General features: G+C 52.2%; 8 protein-coding genes across 8 annotated transcripts; 2 read left to right on the top strand and 6 right to left on the bottom strand.

Moving 5' to 3' along the window:
- Positions 1-396: 396 nt before the first annotated feature.
- On the bottom strand, positions 397-906 carry EJ05DRAFT_436031 (iron sulfur cluster assembly protein 1; the record flags this gene model as incomplete). The annotated part of the gene is made up of 2 exons (XM_033741721.1): positions 397-557; positions 612-906. Coding segments are annotated over 2 exons (456 nt in total), but the record flags the coding sequence as incomplete, so codon positions are not given.
- A 799-nt stretch (positions 907-1,705) lies between these two features.
- EJ05DRAFT_474061 (uncharacterized protein) lies at positions 1,706-2,452 on the bottom strand. Its single transcript, XM_033743525.1, has 2 exons — positions 2,316-2,452; positions 1,706-2,262 (listed from the first exon to the last, which is right to left on the bottom strand). Exons 1-2 carry the CDS (start codon positions 2,441-2,443, stop codon positions 1,902-1,904), a joined length of 489 nt encoding a protein of 162 aa, XP_033602608.1. The 5' UTR covers positions 2,444-2,452; the 3' UTR covers positions 1,706-1,901.
- Positions 2,453-4,325: 1,873 nt separating this feature from the next.
- On the bottom strand, positions 4,326-5,453 carry EJ05DRAFT_436206 (ADP-ribosylation factor family protein; the record flags this gene model as incomplete). The annotated part of the gene is made up of 6 exons (XM_033741734.1): positions 4,326-4,599; positions 4,651-4,722; positions 4,859-4,921; positions 5,058-5,077; positions 5,167-5,239; positions 5,404-5,453. 6 exons carry the CDS (start codon positions 5,451-5,453, stop codon positions 4,326-4,328), a joined length of 552 nt encoding a protein of 183 aa, XP_033602607.1.
- A 916-nt stretch (positions 5,454-6,369) lies between these two features.
- EJ05DRAFT_449866 (putative DNA-directed RNA polymerase I subunit beta) lies at positions 6,370-10,234 on the top strand (the record flags this gene model as incomplete). The annotated part of the gene is made up of 2 exons (XM_033742349.1): positions 6,370-7,028; positions 7,082-10,234. Coding segments are annotated over exons 1-2 (3,636 nt in total), but the record flags the coding sequence as incomplete, so codon positions are not given.
- A 768-nt stretch (positions 10,235-11,002) lies between these two features.
- Positions 11,003-12,642, bottom strand: EJ05DRAFT_474057 (Redoxin). The gene is made up of 5 exons (XM_033743524.1): positions 12,328-12,642; positions 12,107-12,224; positions 11,882-11,927; positions 11,613-11,778; positions 11,003-11,290 (listed from the first exon to the last, which is right to left on the bottom strand). The coding sequence occupies exons 1-5, from the start codon at positions 12,503-12,505 to the stop codon at positions 11,262-11,264; spliced, it is 537 nt and encodes a 178-aa protein (XP_033602605.1). The 5' UTR covers positions 12,506-12,642; the 3' UTR covers positions 11,003-11,261.
- A 678-nt stretch (positions 12,643-13,320) lies between these two features.
- On the bottom strand, positions 13,321-13,640 carry EJ05DRAFT_474056 (uncharacterized protein). The gene has a single exon (XM_033743523.1). The coding sequence runs from the start codon at positions 13,590-13,592 to the stop codon at positions 13,362-13,364; it is 231 nt and encodes a 76-aa protein (XP_033602604.1). The 5' UTR covers positions 13,593-13,640; the 3' UTR covers positions 13,321-13,361.
- A 1,588-nt stretch (positions 13,641-15,228) lies between these two features.
- EJ05DRAFT_498122 (uncharacterized protein) lies at positions 15,229-15,569 on the bottom strand (the record flags this gene model as incomplete). The annotated part of the gene is made up of 2 exons (XM_033746637.1): positions 15,229-15,415; positions 15,478-15,569. The coding sequence occupies 2 exons, from the start codon at positions 15,567-15,569 to the stop codon at positions 15,229-15,231; spliced, it is 279 nt and encodes a 92-aa protein (XP_033602603.1).
- Positions 15,570-16,011: 442 nt separating this feature from the next.
- EJ05DRAFT_436285 (heat shock transcription factor 2) lies at positions 16,012-21,368 on the top strand (the record flags this gene model as incomplete). Its single annotated transcript, XM_033741741.1, has 8 exons — positions 16,012-16,086; positions 16,151-16,294; positions 16,354-17,461; positions 17,519-17,957; positions 18,698-18,704; positions 19,037-19,129; positions 19,187-20,495; positions 20,551-21,368. Coding segments are annotated over 8 exons (3,993 nt in total), but the record flags the coding sequence as incomplete, so codon positions are not given.
- Between the last annotated feature and the right edge of the window lie 517 nt (positions 21,369-21,885).

Raw genomic sequence — 21,885 nt, 5'->3', positions numbered from 1 at the left:
AAGACCCGTTCATTCGCCACTAAGAATAGATGCCATAAAGGTGCTCAAACTCCGTCCCATAATCTCTTTTTCTCATTCTTACGACTCATTGTATTGACCACTGTTTGGGACATTTCAATCTCCTTGACAATCATCACCGTTGTACGCGCCTTTTTAGATTGTATTATTCATAAAGTTTCATTTCTCTCTTAGAACACTTTTGCCCGCTAACTACTGATCAAAAAAGATCGTCGAAATACTGCTTTGATATCGAGCCATGAAGCGAGTGCATCATTGACGCACATGACATGAAAGAGAGGCTCACCGACACCACCTGCGCCTAATGAATGTGATGCAATAACACCAATCAAGAACTATTGAACAAAGAAGAGAAGACCAGTAAAGGCTGTGAGCCCATCATGCAGTCGCCTGCTGGGGCGTATCTTGCATCTCAATCTCAATTTTCGGCATCACACCTCCTGTTCCAGCGAGATCGGTCGCTTTGGCCTTCGGGTTCTTGGTATAGTAGTTCGAGATTGCCGACTTGATGGCATCCTCCGCGAGCACAGAGCAGTGAACTACACGAGAACATCAGTATGCAGAAGAATCACGGGCTAGTAATGCGAACTTACGCTTCACAGGTGGCAAGCACAATTCCTTCGCAATTTCGGCATCCCGAATCTTGGCCGCATCCTCAAGCTTCATCCCACGCACCAACTCTGTCAAGTAACTTGAACTTGCAATTGCCGAACCACATCCAAAGGCCTTGAACTTGACATCGCTGATGGTGTTATCGTTGGGGTCCACTCGGATCTGAAGCTTTATCACGTCTCCGCACGCCGGTGCGCCAACGAGTGCCGTTCCGACATCGGTATCAGTCTTCAACATTGATCCAACATTGCGGGGGTTGTTGTAATGGTCGAGCAGTGCTGCGAGTGTTAGCTGAGCGTTCCAATCTATTTTAAAGGTGATATGTCAGGCTTGGGCACTGCCCTGGGAGGAGCGCGTCGGTCGATCACTGGGAGGTGAGACGACCGCAGCACGACTGAACAGTCGTAACGCGAGGGACGCTTATCTTTTTCATGGTAGTTGCGCCTTGATTGGAGTCGTGAAACTGCTGGCTGTGCGGTTCTGAGTGGAGCGGCGACTTGAGGTCTTGCAGCGGTTGAGATAATCCTGCCAGCGCGAGCCGGGGCGGTAGCTACAAATCTCTGCAGCATGATGATAATTGTAAGGTGTTCGCGTAGCTTGTAGGGGGATAAAAGTTCCTTTGGCGACTCTTTGAAGATGAGAGACGATGGTAGGTGGATGTTGAAGGGTTGGATTACGAGGTGGTGAATGGTGGATGGTGAATCTAGAGTCGACAGTTTGATAAATGACGCCCGCACTTGTCGGTGTCGGTCCTGCGCAAAGTCGGATCCGAGGCAGCGCTACATCATCGGTGTGGCGAATCAAATCGAGAATCAGATTGATTAGATGGACTTGGTCACATGACCTCAGCTCCACAACTCTATTGGCTTCTCTCCTCAACAAACCACGTTCAATTATTACTAGTGCAATTCGCGTAGCTCCGGTTTCGGTCAAAACATATATTATAGAACGTGAGAGTACAGCACATCAAACGCATATATTCTCATTCCCGAACAGTGCAATGGAAAATGAATCCTTGAGTGGCCATTTAACTATTTTGTATGAAGTATTGTTACTAGCAGCACGGGGATATCACCTCTTCATAACGCCGTTCTCCCAATTTCCGCGAAAGCCCAAACCCTAGCCACCGTCCATTACTGCAGACGCTTTTGCCTGACCATTGTTATTTTACGATTTGATGGGCATGTCAGAAAATGTAAGCCCATAGCACCATTTTAGTCTCGTCGAAGTGAACGTAGTGTATGTTGTCTTTGTAAAGCGCGTAGGCGATTTTAACGGATGATCCCATCGTCCTTCTTGCCGGGTGGGGGGCCAAGGGGTGGTGCGTATACGTCTTCTCCGCCGCGGTTGTAGTTGTGGGCATGTTGTGGTTGTTGAAGCTCTACACCGTTATGCTGGTTCCCATAGTATCCAGCGTTTTCGCCTGGTGGTGCACCAGGAGGTGGCGCATAGTATCCACCCTGACCAGGAGTGCCTGTATTTGAAGGGGTGTATGGTGGTGCAGGTTGAGCCCATTGGTTGTTGTTGTTGTAGGTGGGCACGCCATGGCCTGGTGCTGTGCGACCAACGGCCCATCCGGTGCCGTAAAAGGGAGTGCGACCTGCTCTTCTTCGACGACGAGCGGTGATGCACCTGATGTAATCAGAAGAGGGACTATGAGGCATTCGAGAATGATTCAAACTTACGAGCATAGGAAGAAGAGGAGGAGGAATGCAATGACGATGACTGCCAGTACTACCCAGCGGACCCAATCGGACCAAGCACTATTGCATCTGTATATTCTGCCAGTGTAGGCATCGCGACATCTAGCCATAACGTTAGAGGCTCGTTGTAAGAGATGAGGAAGAAAGGTGCAATGGATGGATGATGTGAATGAATGCTGAATATGCACACAGTGTTGAAGCTGAGATCAGTGACGAAGGAAGCAGCAATAGCAGCGCGGGTAGTCGTCATAGGTATATAGATGGCGGGAGGTAGAAACAGGGTAAGCTCACTCGTAGTAGTCCCTTGGCAAGATCATGATGGAGCCGAGTAAAGTGGGTTTCCTTCACTGGACGAAGAAATGGATATGCAAAAGTGAATGATGTATGGAAGCGAGCCAAGGAGCGTCTTCTTAATAGTATGCCTGGTGGGTGGTGCTCGGCGCGCTCGGCAGGAAAAGATGACGCACAGTGTGGCTGAGCCCTGCATCATGTTTTGGAAACAGGTGCCCACGGTCCCACCTGGGCAAATGCAAAGCCACCTGGATTCGCCAGCACGCGCTTTTTTCCCTCTAATCACCCAGCCATCATCCTTGAGACGATAGAAGCTCGATAATTATAACGTATACGCAAAGCTGACCAAGGCTGTGTGTGAGTGAGGATTTCCAGCATAACGTCGGATTGTTTTTCTCACAGACTCATAGCCCCCTCATTCCGCGCTACACGATACGCGCACAATAATTACGCTCAACATACGCTCTGATGTTTTGAGTGTCCTCCTTCAGCCGCTACATCTATCTCATCAGTAGCTCCAGCTTATCATGCGATGTCAAGCTCTGTTTGTAGCGACTTTTCGGCCGCTTGCTGATCCGGCCAGTGGCTACAGATCACGTCCGTGAAACAATTTCACATAGCCTAAGACCATTGCACACTATTTCGGTCAATACTGTCGTCTATTATTGCAATGGTATTGGCTGTGTATTCACCGTAGCAGATGTCTTATGACAGATGGCAGCTGAGCGGCGCATTCTGGAGGCTATGAGTGTTCTGTCAGTAAATTTCCCACGCCCATATACACTCTCGGACTAAAAATGTTTCGTGCATCCATCAGTTGCCAGCAAGCAGCATGTTACAACGTGGAAAAGGGTCAATCATGAGTCCTGACGAAGAATAGTTTGGTTACGTGGAGAGCTCTTCTCCAGACATACAGCCAATGGTCGGCCAGAAGCACCCCTGTTCTCCTTAGCTTCATGCAAGATGAAGTGGCAGCTCTGCCGTTACGGGTCCTGCGACGAAATAACATTCTACCATGCCTTTCCTTACTGTTTCCCTCTTCTACTCACTCTCTTCTTCAAGTTCTTCCTCTGCTTGATCACGCGAACCATTCTATGCTCCTGCGCCGCTTTCAACATTCATTGTCACCTGAAAGTCGCTCTCTCAGCACCTGCAATCGCGCACACAGCTTGGTATCGGAGATAGTAACTTGGAGAGGATAACATTACCATTTTCCGTCACCACCCCCGCTTCTCACGCCTTTCATGGGTCTTTACAAGTTACTAAGCCAATCTTTGAACATCGGGGAATTGATACATGAAAAACCGCCTATGACTATGGAACTGCAGAAATCCCAAAACCCTCAAATCCTCAATCTACATTGCACCGTTGCCGGATATAGATCAATTACCCGTTGCGCGAAACGCTCGTGTTTGTCGTAGACTGGGCCGTAAGAATGTCTGGAATCGCTGAAACAAAAGGAACGCGATACCAGAGACAACTGGTACTATGTCGGGAAATGGCCATTGCTAGCCGTGCAGTGTAGAGCTGCTGTCTTTCTTTCCGTCAAATCGTCACTCGTTAGAAAATGTCGTATTAATGCTGTTGCTTGCTAATTCAAATGCCGCGTAGGAGTCGTGTCGAGGTCATTATCGTCGTCCATCCTTCCACCTACTGTCTGGCTGCGATGAAGCGTGGGTTTGAGGCGTGACCAAGGTCGATTCAAGATCGCGTTCGATTGACCAGCCATTGCAGGACTGCGTCGAGATTGGTTTCCTCTTTGGCGCTGATTCCGTAACAGCTCACCTCACGATGGGCAACTGATGTCAGATTCAAGGCTTCGATCAATTCGTCGACCGAGAGCTTGTCCGCAAGATCGGACTTGTTTCCCAGTACTAATAGGGGAATACCTTCGAGTGCAGGCTTCTCCAACAAGATCTGGAGCTCCTCACGTGCTACAGGCAGCGCTTGCCGGTCAGCAGAGTCCACGATGAACCTTGTCAGCGTCAGCGATATGCACATCCGAATTACTCCTCAAACCTCTTACACGATCGCGTTCACTCCTCTACAGTATCGCTCCCACATCGAACGAAAGCGAGGCTGCCCACCAAGATCCCAACTGTACGCCAAGCACGTCGTTAGCGAACATTTGATCGTCATGCAAAAGGTCATCTGGTCCATCCTTCACGCCAAGCCTCTTGTACTAAGAGTTGCATGGGAGCTTGCAAGACGCAGAGCACGTGAAGACTACTTACCATTTCAAAGTAACGTGACCCTTCTGGACGCGCTTCATGTTGAATCCCACAGTGGGAATAGAGCTGTAGAAGAGGAAGAGGCCGGGTCAGCAAACACACGAGCTTGCGAGGATGGTGCAATCAGCGCATGGGATGCAACCGACAAGTCCATCGAATTGCAACCACGGCCGTTGAAACAAAAGCATGAGCAGGCACATACTCTATCGTGAACTCGCCGCCCTGTTCAAGCATTAGTGGGGAAGGATGGAATCCAGTAGGCCAAGCGCCTACACGTCGCACGGGCATCTCCCGAAACAATGAGCACTCACCGCTAGAACTCTCAACAACGACGTCTTGCCGGCATTCTGCAAACCGATCATGGTGATGTCCATCTCTGTCGCCCTATAGTTGCAAACACATGGAGTCAGCACACTGTCGGGATGCTTATGTTCAGCTGACTCGCATGCTCGCAAGGCGAAACAGGCAGCCAGAACGCCCTTTCTAGAGCTTGAGGGAGCGGGGGTGACGGCGGAGGATATCAGGCAGACGGAAGGCAGTGGACTGACCAGAACAGGCGCAGAAGCCAATCGTACATGCGGCGAAAGAAGCTCGACATGATGGCAAGACAATCAGACAAAGTTGTCGAGGGGAGCGAAGAATGAGAGTCAGGGCGAGCGTTTGCAGGAGATGGAAACGGAAAAGAGGGTAAGGTAAGTTGGTGATGGTGTGCAGTGAATGAGGAATCCTGGTCGGTAGGTAAGTTTGGCGTGTGCTGCGGGGCTCTTTTTGAGTGTGGCTTGAAAACCAAAAAAGCCCAAGGCGCGACCGACCGAGCTGGGGAGCTGGAAACTGGTGCTGCGGCTGCGGGAGTGGGCAACAAACGCAAACGGAAAACGTGACAACACGGCCGGACAGCGGCGTAGTTTGCGGCACAAAGTATATAGAACGGCAGTCAAACAGTAGGCAGCTAGGTAAACAATCTCTGAAATTATTATGTGACGAACAGAGCTCGCATGATGCAAATAACTAATTCTAGGCTGTAGGCTGTAGCGTCTATTACCGGGTGCTACCCAAATCCTCTCTTCTCTATTGAGGCAGAAGCTTGGAAAAAGCAAAGCAAAGGCGCTTAGTCCTCTCTCTCTCGCTGGAGTCCTGAACCACTTCTGGCCCCATATGTGCGCGACTGTGCAATGAGAATACTGTAGTATATATACTGTAGGAACTTTTATACATATATTAATGCACAATACACGACGGTGCAGCAGAATCACTGGGCGGGAATGCAAGCCGTCTGTCTCTTAATTACCCTCCATTTGTGCAGGCGGGACACGGACTTTGAGCCTCAGGCTGCAGTGACTCGTTACTGCCTGAGGCTAATTACTACATACTATTCTCTGCCTGAAGTTAGTGGAGTCAGATCTTCATACCTGCCTCAGGCATCTATATGTCTGCCTCAGCTCTTATCTTATCGCAGCTACCCTTGGCGCGATCGGCGAGCAGCAAATTCCAAACTTTTTTCGGGTCTGCTTGCACTTTTATGCGCCACAACTTTGGTCAATAATCTGCACCATTCACCACCCTGACAACTCCTTTTAGACTCGAGTATTGAGCATGGGTGCGATCTAAGGAGAGACACTCTCTTCACTTCTCACCCCCAACCTTATCGTCGTCGAATTGTCCCGATCCGGGACCCACCTCCGACTGCGAAATGGCACCTCCGGCCTCCAAACCCACGAGCACAAAATGGTCTACAGAGTTCGACACGCTGCGGCGGCAGCACCTCTTTCGAAACCCCCCTAAAGATCACACCGCCTATCCTATGCTCGCTGCTGCCATAGAGCCCCATGTGAACTCGTTCAATGCGATTTTCGAGAAGGGCGGAATCCTCAGTGAAGGATTGAAAGAGATTGGCACCAAGGTATATTTGGATGCGGGCTCAGGAAAGGATGTGGCAAGCGGTGCGCCCACAAGGAATCGCCTGAGCGTGCGTATCAAGGAAGTTCTGCTGGAGAAGCCTGAATTACCGCCTACGAATAAGTTCACGCTTAACAGAACTATACTGCCGGCCGAGTGCAGGGAGAGGCATTCATCATATCGCGCAAGACTGAGAGTAAGGCTAGAGTATAAGATAAACAGCGGAGAATGGCTCGAGTCTGTGCGGGAATTCGGCCAGCTTCCAGTCATGCTTCGGGTAAGTAATGCTCTATATATAGCAGTACTTGAGGTTCTGACCGGGCACTATAGACGAATCGCTGTCACCTGCAGAATATGACCCCATATCAGTTGGTGAAATCCAAGGAGGAGTCTGAAGAGCTGGGTGGCTATTTTATTGTGAACGGGATCGAGAAGCTCATTCGAATGCTCATCCTAACGAAGCGAAATTACCCTCTCGCGATTAACCGACCGTCATTTACAAAGCGGGGCCCGCGATACACCAAACATGGCATACTATTACGATCTGCGCGACCAGACGAGACATCGCAAACTATATGCCTCCACTACCTCAACGACGGCAATGTCACGTTTCGATGTTCGTGGCGGAAGAACGAATACCTGATCCCGGTGTCCATGATACTAAAGGCTCTCGTGGAGACGAATGATCGCGAAATATTCGAGGGCATTGTGGGTGGACCGGGATCGAAAGGCCTAGACGACAAGCAATTCGTAATTGACCGCGTAGAAGCCATGATCCGAACATACAAGGCATACAACTTGAACGGACGATCGAAGACGCGAGCCTATTTAGGCAATAAGTTCAAGGTCGTCCTGCAACTTGCAGAGGATGTCACGGACGAAGAGGCTGGTACCGAATTTCTCAGGAGGATTGTGTTGCCTCATCTAGGAGCTTCAAATGTTACCGAGAGCCAGGACAGAGACAAGTTCCGTCTTCTCCTGTTCATGATCAAGAAGCTGTTCTCGCTCGTCGAAGGTGAATGCGCAGTCGACAACCCTGACGCCGTGCAGAATCAAGAAGTCCTGCTGGGTGGATTCTTGTACAGCATGATTTTGAAAGAGAAGCTGGAGGAGTGGCTACTTTCAATTCGTCTATCGATCAACGATTGGCTGAGATCAAACCCTGGAGTATCCTTCACCTCTCCAAATTTCGCATCCAGCACCTTCGACTCGAAGATACTGAAACGAACAAATCAAAATATCGGGCAAATGCTCGAGTACTTTCTTGCCACTGGCAATCTGACGAGTGTTTCAGGTCTGGATCTACAGCAGGTGTCGGGCTTTACCGTTGCTGCCGAAAAGCTCAACTTTTACCGCTTCATAAGCCATTTCCGCATGATTCACAGAGGTAGCTTCTTTGCCGAGCTACGTACAACTACAGTGAGAAAGCTGTTACCGGAGAGCTGGGGGTTCCTGTGCCCTGTGCATACGCCTGATGGTGCGCCTTGTGGTCTCCTCAATCACTTATCCCATACCTGTAAAATCTCCACCAAACCGGTCGACACCTCGAAGATCCCAGACCTGGTCGCAGGCCTTGGAATACAAGCTAAGTCGTCGGCATCGCCTGAAGATAGCGTTGTAGTACAGCTCGATGGGCGCATACTGGGATTCTGCGCACCGAAACAAGCAAAAATGATTGCACAGACAATACGATACTGGAAAGTAGAGGGTACGCATGGCGTTCCACTGGAGCTTGAGGTCGGCTATATTCCGAACTCCAACGGTGGCACATATCCGGGAGTGTACATGTTCTCCCACCCGGCGCGATTCTACCGACCAGTCAAGTACCTACCTCTCGACAAGCTGGACTACGTTGGTCCGTTTGAGCAACCGTATATGTCAATTGCGTGTAGAGAGCATGAGATTGAATCAGGGGATACCACTCATGTCGAGTACGATCCTACAAACATCCTCTCCATTGTCGCAAATATGACGCCCTTTTCAGACTTCAACCAATCTCCAAGAAATATGTATCAGTGTCAGATGGGTAAACAGACCATGGGAACACCAGGAACAGCACTGCGGTACCGTACCGACAACAAGACTTATCGTCTTCAAGCCGGTCAAACGCCGATTGTCCGAGCTCCCCTGCATAATGACTACGGCTTCGACAACTTCCCCAACGGAACCAACGCCGTCGTGGCCGTCATTTCGTACACCGGGTACGACATGGACGACGCCATGATATTGAACAAGTCCGGCCACGAACGCGGGTTCGGTCACGGAAGCATCTACAAGACAAAGAAGATCCCACTGGAGGAAAACAACCGCAAACACTCCGCCAAGACCATCAGCAAGATCTTCGGCATTGCGCCAGGCAGCATCTTCAAGGCGGAATACAAAGAAATCATAGACGTCGACGGCCTCCCGATCGTCGGCGCCAAGATCAAACAGGGCGACCCGATCGCGGCATACCACAACGTCTCCTACGACGCCGCCACCCACACATACATCAACAACGACCAAGAAACCCACATCGAGAAATACAAAGACGACGAGGACGCCTTCATCGAAGAAGTCCGCCTCATCGGCTCCGAGGACGGCAACACGCCCTGCCAAACCCTCAGCATCAAGCTCCGCATCCCGCGCTCGCCCATCATCGGCGACAAATTCTCCTCCCGCCACGGCCAAAAGGGCGTCTGCTCGCAGCGCTGGCCCAGCACCGACATGCCCTTTTCCGAATCCGGCATCCAGCCCGACGTCATCATCAACCCGCACGCCTTCCCCTCCCGCATGACAATCGGCATGTTCGTCGAGTCCCTCGCCGGCAAATCCGGCGCCCTGCACGGCCTCGCCCAGGACTCCACCCCCTGGCGCTGGTCCGAAGACCACACCGCCGTCGCCTTCTTCGGCGACCAGCTCCGTCGCGCAGGCTACAACTACTACGGCAACGAGCCCATGTACTCGGGCATCACAGGCGAGGAACTCGCCGCAGACATCTACATCGGTGTCGTCTACTACCAGCGTCTGCGCCACATGGTCAACGACAAATACCAGGTCCGCACAACGGGCCCCGTCGTCCCGACCACCGGCCAGCCCATCAAGGGCCGCAAAAAGGGCGGCGGCATCCGCGTCGGCGAAATGGAGCGCGACGCCCTGATTGCCCATGGCGCGGCCTACCTCCTCCAGGATCGCCTCATGAATTGCTCAGACTACCAGAAGGCCTGGTGCTGTCGCTCCTGCGGCGGGTTTCTGGCTACGCTGCCTAGTGTTGATCCGTTTGCCGCGCGTGGCCGGTTTAATAAGTATAGTGGCGGGCCCGTCAGGTGTCGGAGGTGTGCTCGGCGCGCCGAGGGCAAGGAGGCGAGGTGTGAGGTTTGGGAGGATGGGCAGGGGGTTCGGTGGGTGGGTGGCGAGGATGTGACTGTTGTTGCTGTGCCGGGGGTGTTGAGGTTGTTGGATTGTGAGCTTGCTAGTATGGGGGTGCGGATGCGGTTTGGGGTTAGGCCGTAGGTTGGGGGGAGGGGTTGTATTGGGGTGGAGAGGAGGGGTTGTATTGGGGTGGAGAGGAGGGGTTGTATTGGGGTGGAGAGGAGGGGTTGTTTTGGGGTGGAGAAGGAGAGGGAGGGAGAGGGAGAGGATTGGAGAGAAGGAGAAGGAGAAGGAGAGTAGTGCGATGTGTATCTGTGTTTGTGTCCGTGTCTGTGTAATGTGTGCATATCAAACGGCGTTTCGGGGCTATCTTTGGGTGCAAAAAGTTCGATATGTATATACCTCGTAGGCTGGTGCTGTAGATGCACACAGTCTTCACAGTCACGGTCATCACAGTCTAGTCTAGTCTTTATGAATCGTGATAGTGGTATATTGTGCGTGTTCTACGTTGTATTTTGTGGTGAGAGCAGTGGCTTGGGAGGATGAGGGGGGAGGATGGGTGTGAGTGGGAGTGGAGAGGGCTGGGTGTTGGTGGTGGTGATATAGGGTGGGATAGAGTAGGGGAGAGGAGAGTAGGGGAGGAGAGTAGAGGAGAGGAGAGTAGGGGAGAGTAGTGAGTAGGGGAGAGTAGTGAGTAGGGGAGAGTAGTGAGTAGGGGAGAGTAGTGAGTAGGGGAGAGGAGAGTAGGGGAGAGGAGAGTAGAGGAGAGTAGTGGCCCGGTGTATCGAGTAATGGAGGATTTGGGAATTTGGAGTTGTAGGATGGATATGTGAATATTTGCTGGGGTTTATATGTTGGTGGTATGTTGGGTGTTGATTGGGTGTTGAGGTTGCTTCTAGGCTGCTTATTCGTATGTATGTATGTATGTTTGAGTGTGTGTAGTATATGATTGCAAGTTTGCGAGATGCGCACTCATATATATACTACTATCTCGGCATACCACGGAACGTATCCTACTTCAACGTGACGATATACGTACTACATACCGCACCACAGGAGCGTGAATTCATCACCTTGTTGTGCTCGACCATCCAATCTGCCAGTCTACCATTCTACGATCCGCGTATATGCGGGAGATGAGCTTCATGGGCAGGCATGCTCATTGGAGGACTTTCTCAGCCGCGGAAACTGTGGAAGTCAGTCAAGTTGCGTCAGTTTATTATGAGTCAAGCAGATCAGCAAGTTTTCGTATATTCGAGCGAACAAGCCACCGAGTGGTTGGATATTCGAGAAGGCTTCCAACGGCTCCACCATATGCAGGTGTGAGCGGGACAGTGCGGTCGTGCCGCAGCGTACCGACACAACAGCAGCTCCACCAGCGACGTTCAAAAGAGGGGGTCCGGAAAGCAGACCAGAGGGAAGCGGAAGGCGGGTATGTATACTAGATAGGCGCGACGGGGGATCCACCCAGACCGAAGTGAAATAGGGGGAAAGGGGTGCAAAGACTCACTGTTGAGGCCGGTGTTGTCGGGCTCGATGTGAGCTTCCGCAACTTTCCCGTCCTTGATCAGGAGGGCGTATCGCTTGCTGCGTGGTCCGCCGAAGATCTGGGGGGCGTCGAAGGTGAGGTCAAGTGATTTGGCAAATGCCGCGGATGGGTCAGCGAGGAATCTGATCTGTGGGACATTAGCATATCGTTGTGTGTATGTGGAGAACATGAAGAGGCGATGAGAGAGGAATGATGTGATGATGGTACACAATGAATGAGAGAGGACGTACGCCGCTCTTGCTATCGGGATCCAGTGAGGCTTTCCATGCCTTCATGCTGTGTTCACGTCAGATATGAGTGGATGATTCGTGAACCAAAAAAAAATTGTTCATGTCTTGCAAAACCACGTCCATGAATAGGACCGACGTAGAATAGCGTGTAAACAGCTGCTTGGCAAATGAAATCCATTCTGCTTTAGACAGAACATCAGGGACACGAAATGAAAGCAAGCGTACACGAATGCATCATTGACGGAGACAACAAAAACCGCACCAGCGTTCTTGATTTTTGGAGAGTTGATATAGCCCGGGATGTGTGACTCTGAGCAAGATGGAGAAAAGGCAGCTGGTACACCTGTGGAAGCGATTAGTCAAAGGGGTTGATTGGCTCGGTACGATACGCGGTCCCAGCAGGCCACGGGGCAATGTGGTAAGTATTACCGGTTGTGGAGACGCACCAATGATGATACCATTGCCGCTGAGCTCTTTTGCCAGAGACACCGTGTTCCCCGGCGAGTTCTCCATGAGGGGAACATCCGGGATGGTATCTCCAGCTTTGACAAAACGACGCGCGGTCGAGTGAAAGCACCGGGCGGCATTAGGCGGAGATGGCAAGGCGCGACGAAGAGACAGCATGACGTGAGGATGAATGAAGACAAAACAGACGATAAGAGTTAGAGCGACAGCCACAAGCAGAGATGGGCGTAGTAGGATTGATGTGGGGGAGCAGTTCTTGACGACTCACGAGAGCAGAAGAGGCGAAGAGGTTGTTGGTTGACGTTGGAAGCTTCAAGTTTGGTCGGATGTTCCAGTCGGGCCCACTCGGCCGAGGCGTGGTTTGCTCAGGCCACTGCGAATGCTTAATCCATGTATACTGTACTATAGTAGTAGTCTTTTGGCAAACACATACGCAATCACTCCGCTAAGGTTACGTGACGAAACGAGACGAGACGAGCCGAGGAGATGTCTCCGAGTCTGTGCTTCCCCCTGGCGCGTCGTCCTTCTGGCCATACTCGTGTTTTATCCAGTTGAGTATTTATTGCTTATAGCTCGTATGGCGGAGTTTACGGTGACAGGCAGGGCACGAGACGATGAAGCGCAACTGGCAGCGAGATAGGATTTACTGGCGAACATAAAGCCGACGTCCCATTCCTGCATCGAAGCGACTACATGATACATATGTACAGACAGCATCGGAAATGTCGAGATTTGCGCAGGGAACAGGCATGAAGCAGTAGTGAGACAGATCGGGATAACAGCCCTACAAGCCGTGCCGGGGGTGCGAAGGTGAGAATTCTGCAGGCCGGACGGTCTAGACCTCCAGCAGTGCTCACTTCACTTTATGGTATGGTATGAATATACAAAGTGTTGAAAGGTGTATGTCGTGTGCTCTGCTATTATTGATGGGAGCTGATCCATTCCATTCCAGGTGCAGTGCTTACTCTCTCCATGGCAGCTGAAGTGGCATGATGGGAAAGGTCCAACGTTTATACTACAGCGCATTCGTACGTCGCAGCGCCCGAATGTACGTTTTCGGGCAAGCCACGATATGAGTTGTGACGGCGACGCCGACGTGCAAGTGGTGGTGTCGAAGAAGTATGCGGCGGGCGTCCAGGGTAGGGGCTGGACCAGCGGACGCCCAATAATTACCGGACATGAGCCAGTTCCGAACACAGCCACTGCACTTGGACTCCCGAGGCAAAGGAAACATGTGGCGTTGCATAGTAATATGGAAGTGGAGAGGGAAAAAAAAGAATGCGATGGCATGGAAAAGGCAAGGAAAAGGGAAGAAGAAGACTTGATGCTGGCTGATTACAGCGATTTGGAAGCCGACTGTGAACGGGATAAGCTGCAGTGGACGGTATTAGTTTGGCAGTCAACAAGTCATACATCTATGATAACTTCCAGGCCACACATCCAGATGTCTGACACTGGTAGAGGATATGAAGATGGTAATAATGCCCCGTCGACAGTGGTATCGGATGCGTGGGTGGATGGGTATGGGAAAGTCCGAGTGGGCTAGGAGAGTAAGTAGCGCTGGCACAGGCCGCAGTAGTGAGCTGTGAATGTGAAGCTGAAGGATAAGCTACAGCCACACTGCCACCGTGACGATTAATGAGGTTTCGGAATATCGAGGAGCGTTATCTCATGTTTGGATAATTAGTATAGACAGAGAAAAGGTTGGTCCCAAGAACAGTGCGTTGGTTCACTTCCCCAATTCTACCACTAGGACTACCACCTTTATTACTGGGTAATTAGTTTTGCTGGCTCATGTCCGTCAAGGCCCGTATATGGTTCCTTGTGAAATGTATCTTTTTGACGACATGAGTTGAAAGAGTGGTTGTATGGCAGGTTAGCTTTGCACGATGTGAAGGAGATACAAGTATAAATACCTCCCACACTCAGTCCAGGACTGTCTCCAGCGGTATAGAAGGACAAGGCTCTTACAAGCATTCATCACGCCGACGAGCTGAGATGCGTAATTCTTCTTTATTCTTATTATTATCGAGGCCACGACGCTCGAAATCACACCGTCGTTGTCGCTGCTGACAGGTGCTAGCCGTCCAGCCCACGACTTTTCTTCCTACACTCCGAACTACCTACCTACCCCTATCCCTACACAGCATATACATCTCTCCTCCACTCCACCCAAACTCCACAATTCCCACGTCCACAGTCTCTGCCCGGGGACGTGGCTGCTGCTGCTGCTAATTCTACTACTACTACCTCTACCTGGTGCTCTCCTCCCCCCCTGGTCGCGCTAAACCTGCTAAATAAGCTCAAGAAGCTAAACAGGGGGCGCATACGATCATTTAATTGGGGTGGATGCATCTGTTTTGGCTGCAGCAGCTGCACAATAATCAGTGAATTAGTGGAGACTACAATCATCAGCGTCTGTGTCTGTGTCTGTGTCTCTACTGGATAATTACTGGCTACTGGCTGCTGTCCTGGCTGCTGGGTCTCGCTATCACAATCCTTTCACCCCCCTCTCTCCTCGTGCGCTGCCGGCCGCTCTGACCAACCGCCAGTGACGCCCGACGGCTCAGATCCGCCGGCAACACGGGCAAGAAAGAGTGTGTGGGTGTAGTAAATTAGTGTGAGGGTGTAAGAGTGAGAGAGAGAGAGCGAGTGAGTGAGAAGAAACGGGATTAAAAAAAAGAAGAGAGTCAGGGATTCCTTCTTCGACTCTTTCATCCTCCTGCCCACTATCCATCCATCGTCCATCGTCGGCCGGACTCTCTCTCTCTACTTCGACTGCTACGACGACGACTACGACAACTACTACCACCACCAACCACTATATCACTTTCCTCGTCCTTTTTGTACCTGGTCGTGCCCTCTTGTCTTTCCCCCTCAATTCATTCTCTCGTCTCTGGACTCCTGGACTCCTGGACTTCTGGACCACTCTTGACTGGCTCCGTTCTTTTATTCTTATCCACTCCAGATCCATCCATCACAGACTGCCAGGCCTGCTCGTCTTCAGCATCGTCGTCATTGCCATCGTCATCATCATCTTCATCATCATTTTCATCATCTTTTGATACTCTGTTCGCTCTACCATCAATCGCTCTTCACCCTCGCTCTACATCTTGTATCTTCTGCCAGACTCCCGTCGGCCCCATAAGCAAACCCTGCTTCCCAATCCTGAGTCGCTACCAAGCTCCCCAAACTGTCCGATACGAGCTTGGGCCCATTCCATCGTCGATTTCGCTTACTCCTCTCCTCCCCCGGTCTTCTTCAATTCCACTTTATCCACGACTGCTACTACTGTGCTGCTGCTACTACTGTTCTACTCCCTTGCGCGACTGGACAGATACATCGGACCATCATCACTCGTTGATTGCGACTCTTCGTCCTCGATCGCGTCGGCCTTGCTTGTCCGTTGAGCTTCTTACCACCGCAGCTTGCACCCCCCTCCCTTGCTGCTGAGAGCTAGCTCAACCACTCGCCCGACAGCCGATCATGGACAATTCCGCCGCCTCTGGAGCCAACAACTCCAGCGACTTTGTAAGACTGAGCCTGCTATTGTCCTATCTATTGACAATTGCTAACATGTTTCGTCCCCGCAGGTTCGCAAGCTATACAAGTAAGCCTTCGTGTCTGACAGCCATCACAATCCGACTCAGTAATAACCTTCCTGCAGAATGTTGGAGAACCAGACAGACGAGGCCGTTGTACGGTGGGGCAACGAAGGCGATAGCTTCGTCGTACTCGAGGTACATCCTGCCTGTTATCCGCCTGGCACACACTGCCACACAGTCACTGACTCGTGCGCGACAGAACGAAAAGTTTACAAAGCACATCCTACCAAAGCACTTCAAGCACAGCAACTTTGCGAGTTTTGTACGCCAGCTCAACAAGTACGATTTCCACAAAGTCCGTCATAACAATGAAGAAAATGGCCAATCTCCATATGGTGCTGGTGTAAGTGCTTGTTTTGCGCAGCGTGACGAGAGAACACACTCTGACGTTTTTTGTGGTAGGCGTGGGAGTTCAAGCATCCCGACTTCAAGATGAACAACAAGGATGCCCTGGACAACATCCGAAGGAAAGCTCCCGCCCCGCGAAAGCCGAATGCAAATCCCGAGGACATGTTGATACCCACGCAACAGATGGATCTGGTCAACACCCAGCTCGTCGCTACCCAGCAGCAACTGCAGCAGATGCAGGGCCAGTACGAGGAGCTGCGCATTCACCATTCAATGCTTCTGCAGGAGTTGATCGGCTTGCAGAAGACGGTCGTGAACCACGAACATGTCATGCAGAATGTCATGGTCTTTTTGAACTCTGTAGATGCTCAGAGGCGTCGCGACAGTCGAGTCGGCAACCCATTTGCCCAGAGTGGCACCATGCAGAACGGCGCCATGGGACAACAGCCACAACCACAAGATCCGCTCGAGGAGGATATGCCTGCTTCTCCGCTGCAGCATGCCTCGAAACTGCTCAGTGAGACGAATGCGGATGCCATGCTGAACCCACGCAATCTAGAGCACATGAATGAAATCTCCATGAGGATGAACGGCACTCTCACGACCCCACCGCCAGACTACCTCCGTAACGGTCGACCATCCAGCAGGGGTGGTCCGCCAAATTCGGCCAGCTCGACCAGCTCTACTCGTAACGACATTGACCATCTTGTATATCCTGTAGGCGCTTCCAACGGTATCGACCCAATGTTTGGCGATCACATCCACAACATTCCATACCCAATGCCCGCAAAGGCCCCTGAACAAGCTGCTGCTCCTCAAGTTGCACAGGCCTCGGACATGCGGAAGAAGAGCACGCATATTGACCCGGGCTGGGTCCGTCCCCCACAGATCCTCCTGGTCGAGGACGATCCGACGTGTCGCCGTATTGGCGGCAAGTTCCTTCACGCCTTCCAATGTAACATCGACTGTGCGCTGGATGGTCTCGAGGCAGTCAACAAGATGAATAGCGGACAGAAGTACGATCTTATTCTGATGGATATCATCATGCCGAATCTTGACGGTGTCTCGGCTTGTCACCTTATTCGCCAGTTTGACCCGACTCCAATTGTTGCGATGACGTCGAATATCCGCAGCGATGATATCTCAATGTATTTCCAGCACGGTAAGTCTTCTTCTGTCCTGTCATCTATCCCATAGTCGCAGAACTGACAATCTCCAGGCATGAATGATGTGCTGCCGAAACCCTTCACCAAGGAAGGCTTGCTTGGAATCCTCGAGAAGCACCTCGCGCATCTTAAAAAGTCGGCAAACATGGATCCCATCGGCCACCCCATCCAGGCTCTGGCACATACGTCTGCCAGACAATCGCTGAAAGAAGAAGAATCGCCATCCAAATCGCCGGCGACTGTCAGCAATTGGAATTCGCCGAACCAGCTGACTGGTGTATCGCCCGTGGGGAGCAGTGTCCAAGAGGACTACGCCAATGTGCAGGGTCTTCCTGGGCCCTATGGCGCGATGTATGGGAATGCATCACAGCTGCCCATGGGTGGCCAACGGGGACCACCAATGGGCCAACAGCAGCCCAATCAGTCTCATAGACGACAAATTTCGGACATATCGGGTGGTCCAGATATGAATGATGCGAAGAGGCAGCAGATGTACAATTCGATGCCACCACAGATGAATCCTATGGGCCGACCAAGGTGACCTGAAGATTTTCCCATATGATCAGACCGATCGTATTGCAAATGTATAATGAACAACGAAGAAGAATATATGGGCAAGCGCCGAGCCGCCGAGAACCGAGGAGACCTGCTAGAGAGACAGTTTGTTGTGATGACGGCGAAAAGGGTTGGCGGCCATCTCTGATTTGAGCCTAATGCATGAAGTGAATTGGGCAGGCGTTTAGAGGGCAATGGATTGATACCCACTGCGACAATGTCGCAGTTCTGGCCCTTTGCAAGACGAAGGGCCCTACAAGAAACGTTTTTGAGAGCTGGCAGACAGTCAACACCACGCGCAACACTGCCAACGCGTGATTGTTTGAAGAATAAACGATTAACAAGGACCGAAAAGGTTAATATATAAAAAAAAATTGTTTTGGTCGTGTTCCTTCTCGTGAGCATGATGCGACAGCGAGACAAAAGGCTGGGGAAGAGGACTATATAGGGCGCAGAGATTAGGTGGTCATGCTATTAAGGACTATCGACTATCGATCCCAGTCGATCCCAGTCGATCCGCCTGGGTTGTGCATCCCTGGTTGTGATTTGGCTTGGGTGTCAGTCTAGAAGGTCGATGATGGGATTCTGGGCCCAAGGAACAGGAACAGGGACAGGAACAGGAATAGGGCGGACAAACAAAAGGCTAATATTGAATGCCATTCATTTGTTCCCTGCAGAATAACGGTTATCCAGACAGATTCCAGACAGCGCCCTGTGCATAATGAGAGCCAATCCATGTCATGACTCCCATGCCCTGACTCCCCCCCCCCCCCCCCTCCCTCCCTCTCCAAAACCCCGCCCTTCTTGACCTTGCCTCATCCTTGACACCACGCTACTGGCCGGATTTTCTTTTCTTGAACAATTAGACTTCAACTTCAACCTCAACTTCAACTTTATGTGACTGGCTCAACCATTTCCTGAACACACTCGTCACATTCCTCACACGCTTAAGCAGACAGCTACAAAGTCGGCAACTCCTCCGCCGCGCCATGGCCCCGAAACCAAAGACGTCGAAGCAGGACGAGGGCGCCGAGGATCCGCTGCAGGCCCTGATACTGGCCGACCCGTTCGAGACGAGATTCAGTCCCTTCACTCTCGAGCGGCCGAGGGTAAGACTTTCTAGTTATTCTATAGTCGTGTTCATCGCCAACTAATTTTCAATCTAGTGCTTGCTGCCTCTCGCCAACACCCCGCTCATCGAGTACACATTTGAATTCCTCGCGAATGCCGGCGTCGAGGAAGTGTACGTGTATTGTGGTGCGCACACGGATCAGCTGGAGGAATATGTGAAGAAGTCGAAATGGGTTTCCAGGACGTCGCCGTTCAGAAACGTCGAGATCCTGCGGTCCGCGTCAAGCTCCATAGGCGACGCCATGCGCGACCTCGACAACCGCGCAATCCTCAACGGCGACTTTCTCGTTGTTTACGGCGACGTCGTCAGCAATCTCCCGCTCGAGACAGCACTGGCACAACACCGAGCGCGGCGCGCAAAGGACAGAAACGCCATCATGACGATGGTGCTACGGGAGGCGGGCAACAAGCACAGGACAAAGGCACAAGGCACGTCGCCGATATTCGTCATCGACCCACGGAAAGAGCGATGTCTTCATTTCGAGCAGATGCCGAACCGGGAACAGAAGAGCGCCGTCTCCATCGATGAGTGGCTGCTGTCGGACCATCAAGAGTTGGAGATACGGCAGGATCTGATTGATTGCGGGATAGACATCTGCACGCCGGACGTGCTGGCGCTCTGGAGCGACAATTTCGACTTCCAGGCGCCGCGCAAGGGCTTCCTGCACAGTGTGCTAAAGGACTACGAGCTCAATGGGAAGACGACACATACGCACATCGTGTCGAAGAATTATGCCGCCCGTGTGCGGAACCTGCACACGTACGACTCCATCAGCAAGGACATTGTCTCGCGATGGGCCTATCCCTTGTGCCCGGACACGAACCTGGTAGGCGGACAGTCGTACACGCTGCAGTGGGGCAACATCTACCTGGAAAAGAACATCATCCTCGCGCGGTCCTGCAAGATTGATAAGAACACCGTCATCGGACGTGGCTCGAGCATAGCAGAGGGCTCGGTCATCTCCAACAGCATAATAGGCCGAGACGTCCAGATTGGCAAGAACGTGGTTATTGACGGCGCGTATATCTGGAATTCCGCCACCGTCTCCGACGGCTCTGTGGTCAAGAAGGCCATCCTCGCGGACGAGGTGGTGATTGGGAGGAAATGTGTGGTTGAGCCTGGTGCGCTCATCTCCTACGGTGTGCGCATCGCAGACGGCGTCAAGGTGAAAGGCACAAGCCGACTCACCCGCGCCAAGCGTCGCCGGAAAGAAGGCGAGGACATTGAAAAGGGCCACGCCGACGCTGCCGTCGTCGGCGAAGGCGGTGACGGCTTCGAATTGATCGACGAGGACGAAGACGAAGAAGAAGAAGTCGTGCCAGGCCTCATCTCCCACGAGCGCGGTCTCGGTACGTGTTCGTCAAATCCCCCCAAACCAACAGAATCTAACACAAACAGTATACAACATGTCCTCCCTCTCCCTATCCACAGCCTCAATCTCCACACTCAACTCCGACGACGACGACGATGTGGACCTCGCCCTCGACCACGACCACGACCACATCACCGGCCCGTCGCGCTCCCGCTCCGCCGGCTCCTCCTTCCTCTCCGTCGGCTCCCTCGACTCGCAGTCCTCCCAGCACGCCGCAAACTTCGACCACGACGCCACGTCCAGCATCCTCGACTCGCTCGAGCGCGGCCACGAGTCCGCAAACATCAACCTCGAGCTCACCGCCCTGCGCATGACGACAAACGCCTCAGAGCACCAAGTCCGCCGCGCCGTCGCAACCGCCTTTGCAAAGCGCGTTGCGCAGCTCGTTTCCGGCCCTAACACCACCACATCCACATCCACATCCACAACAAACACCACCACAACAACAACAACTCCCCCGTCCTCCGTCAAAGACGCAGTCGACGCCGTCTTCGGCACCCAGAAACAAGTCCTCGCCCGCACCATGTTCGACCGCGGCCAGACGGACCGGCCCGACCAGGTAGACTTCCTCCTCCTGCTCCAGGCCGACCTCGTGCATCGCGACCAGGGCGAGGCCATTCTCGTCCGCGCGGCGACGAAGCTCGTCGAGATGGATGTTGTCGAGCCCGAGGGCGTGGAGCAGTGGTGGGAGGATGCGCGCGCGGTGGCGAGTGAGGGGTTGGTGCGGGTGCGGGCGAAGACGGGGGCGCTGGTGGAGTTTTTGCGGGAGGAGAGTAGTGAGGGGGAGGAGAGTGGGAGTGAGGATGAGGGGGAGGGGGAGGGGGGGAGTGAGGGGGATGAGTGAGGGAGAGGGGGAGGGGGAGGAGTAAAGGGGTGGAGAATGAATACGGGTCTGTGCCTACTACTAGATATAGAAGTGTCCTTCGGCTGGAGTAGATAGAAAGGCCATGTGTCTATCAATTCCACATATTTGAAATCCCTACTATATACATCCTTCTCCACACAAAACCCTTGCGTCTCTCTATCGAGTGGTCTGTATGTAGACGTGATACTACTACACTAGAGGTAGTCTTATGGTTACATACTACTTGGATGGGACTTTATAGACGTTATACGTGTAAAAGAAAAGATGTCATTGAAGGGTAAGTAAGGTCTTGCTTGGTACGTTGTTTCTCTACTTGCTCTATGGATATATATATTGTTGGAGCGTTGGAGCGGGAGGGAGAGAGAGGCTTAGGTGGTGGGATGATATAGATATTTTGGGAGTCTCTCCCTTTCTCTCTCTCTCCCTTTCTCTCTCTCTCCCTTTCTCTCTCTCTCCCTTTCTCTCTCTCTCCCTTTCTCTCTCTCTCCCTTTCTCT

The sequence above is a fragment of the Pseudovirgaria hyperparasitica genome, assembly GCF_010093815.1.
Source record: "Pseudovirgaria hyperparasitica strain CBS 121739 unplaced genomic scaffold EJ05scaffold_4, whole genome shotgun sequence".
Lineage (NCBI taxonomy): Eukaryota > Fungi > Ascomycota > Dothideomycetes > Acrospermales > Acrospermaceae > Pseudovirgaria > Pseudovirgaria hyperparasitica.
The sequence above is the reverse complement of the archived record's forward strand: the minus strand, read 5'-3'. Positions and strand labels throughout refer to the sequence as shown.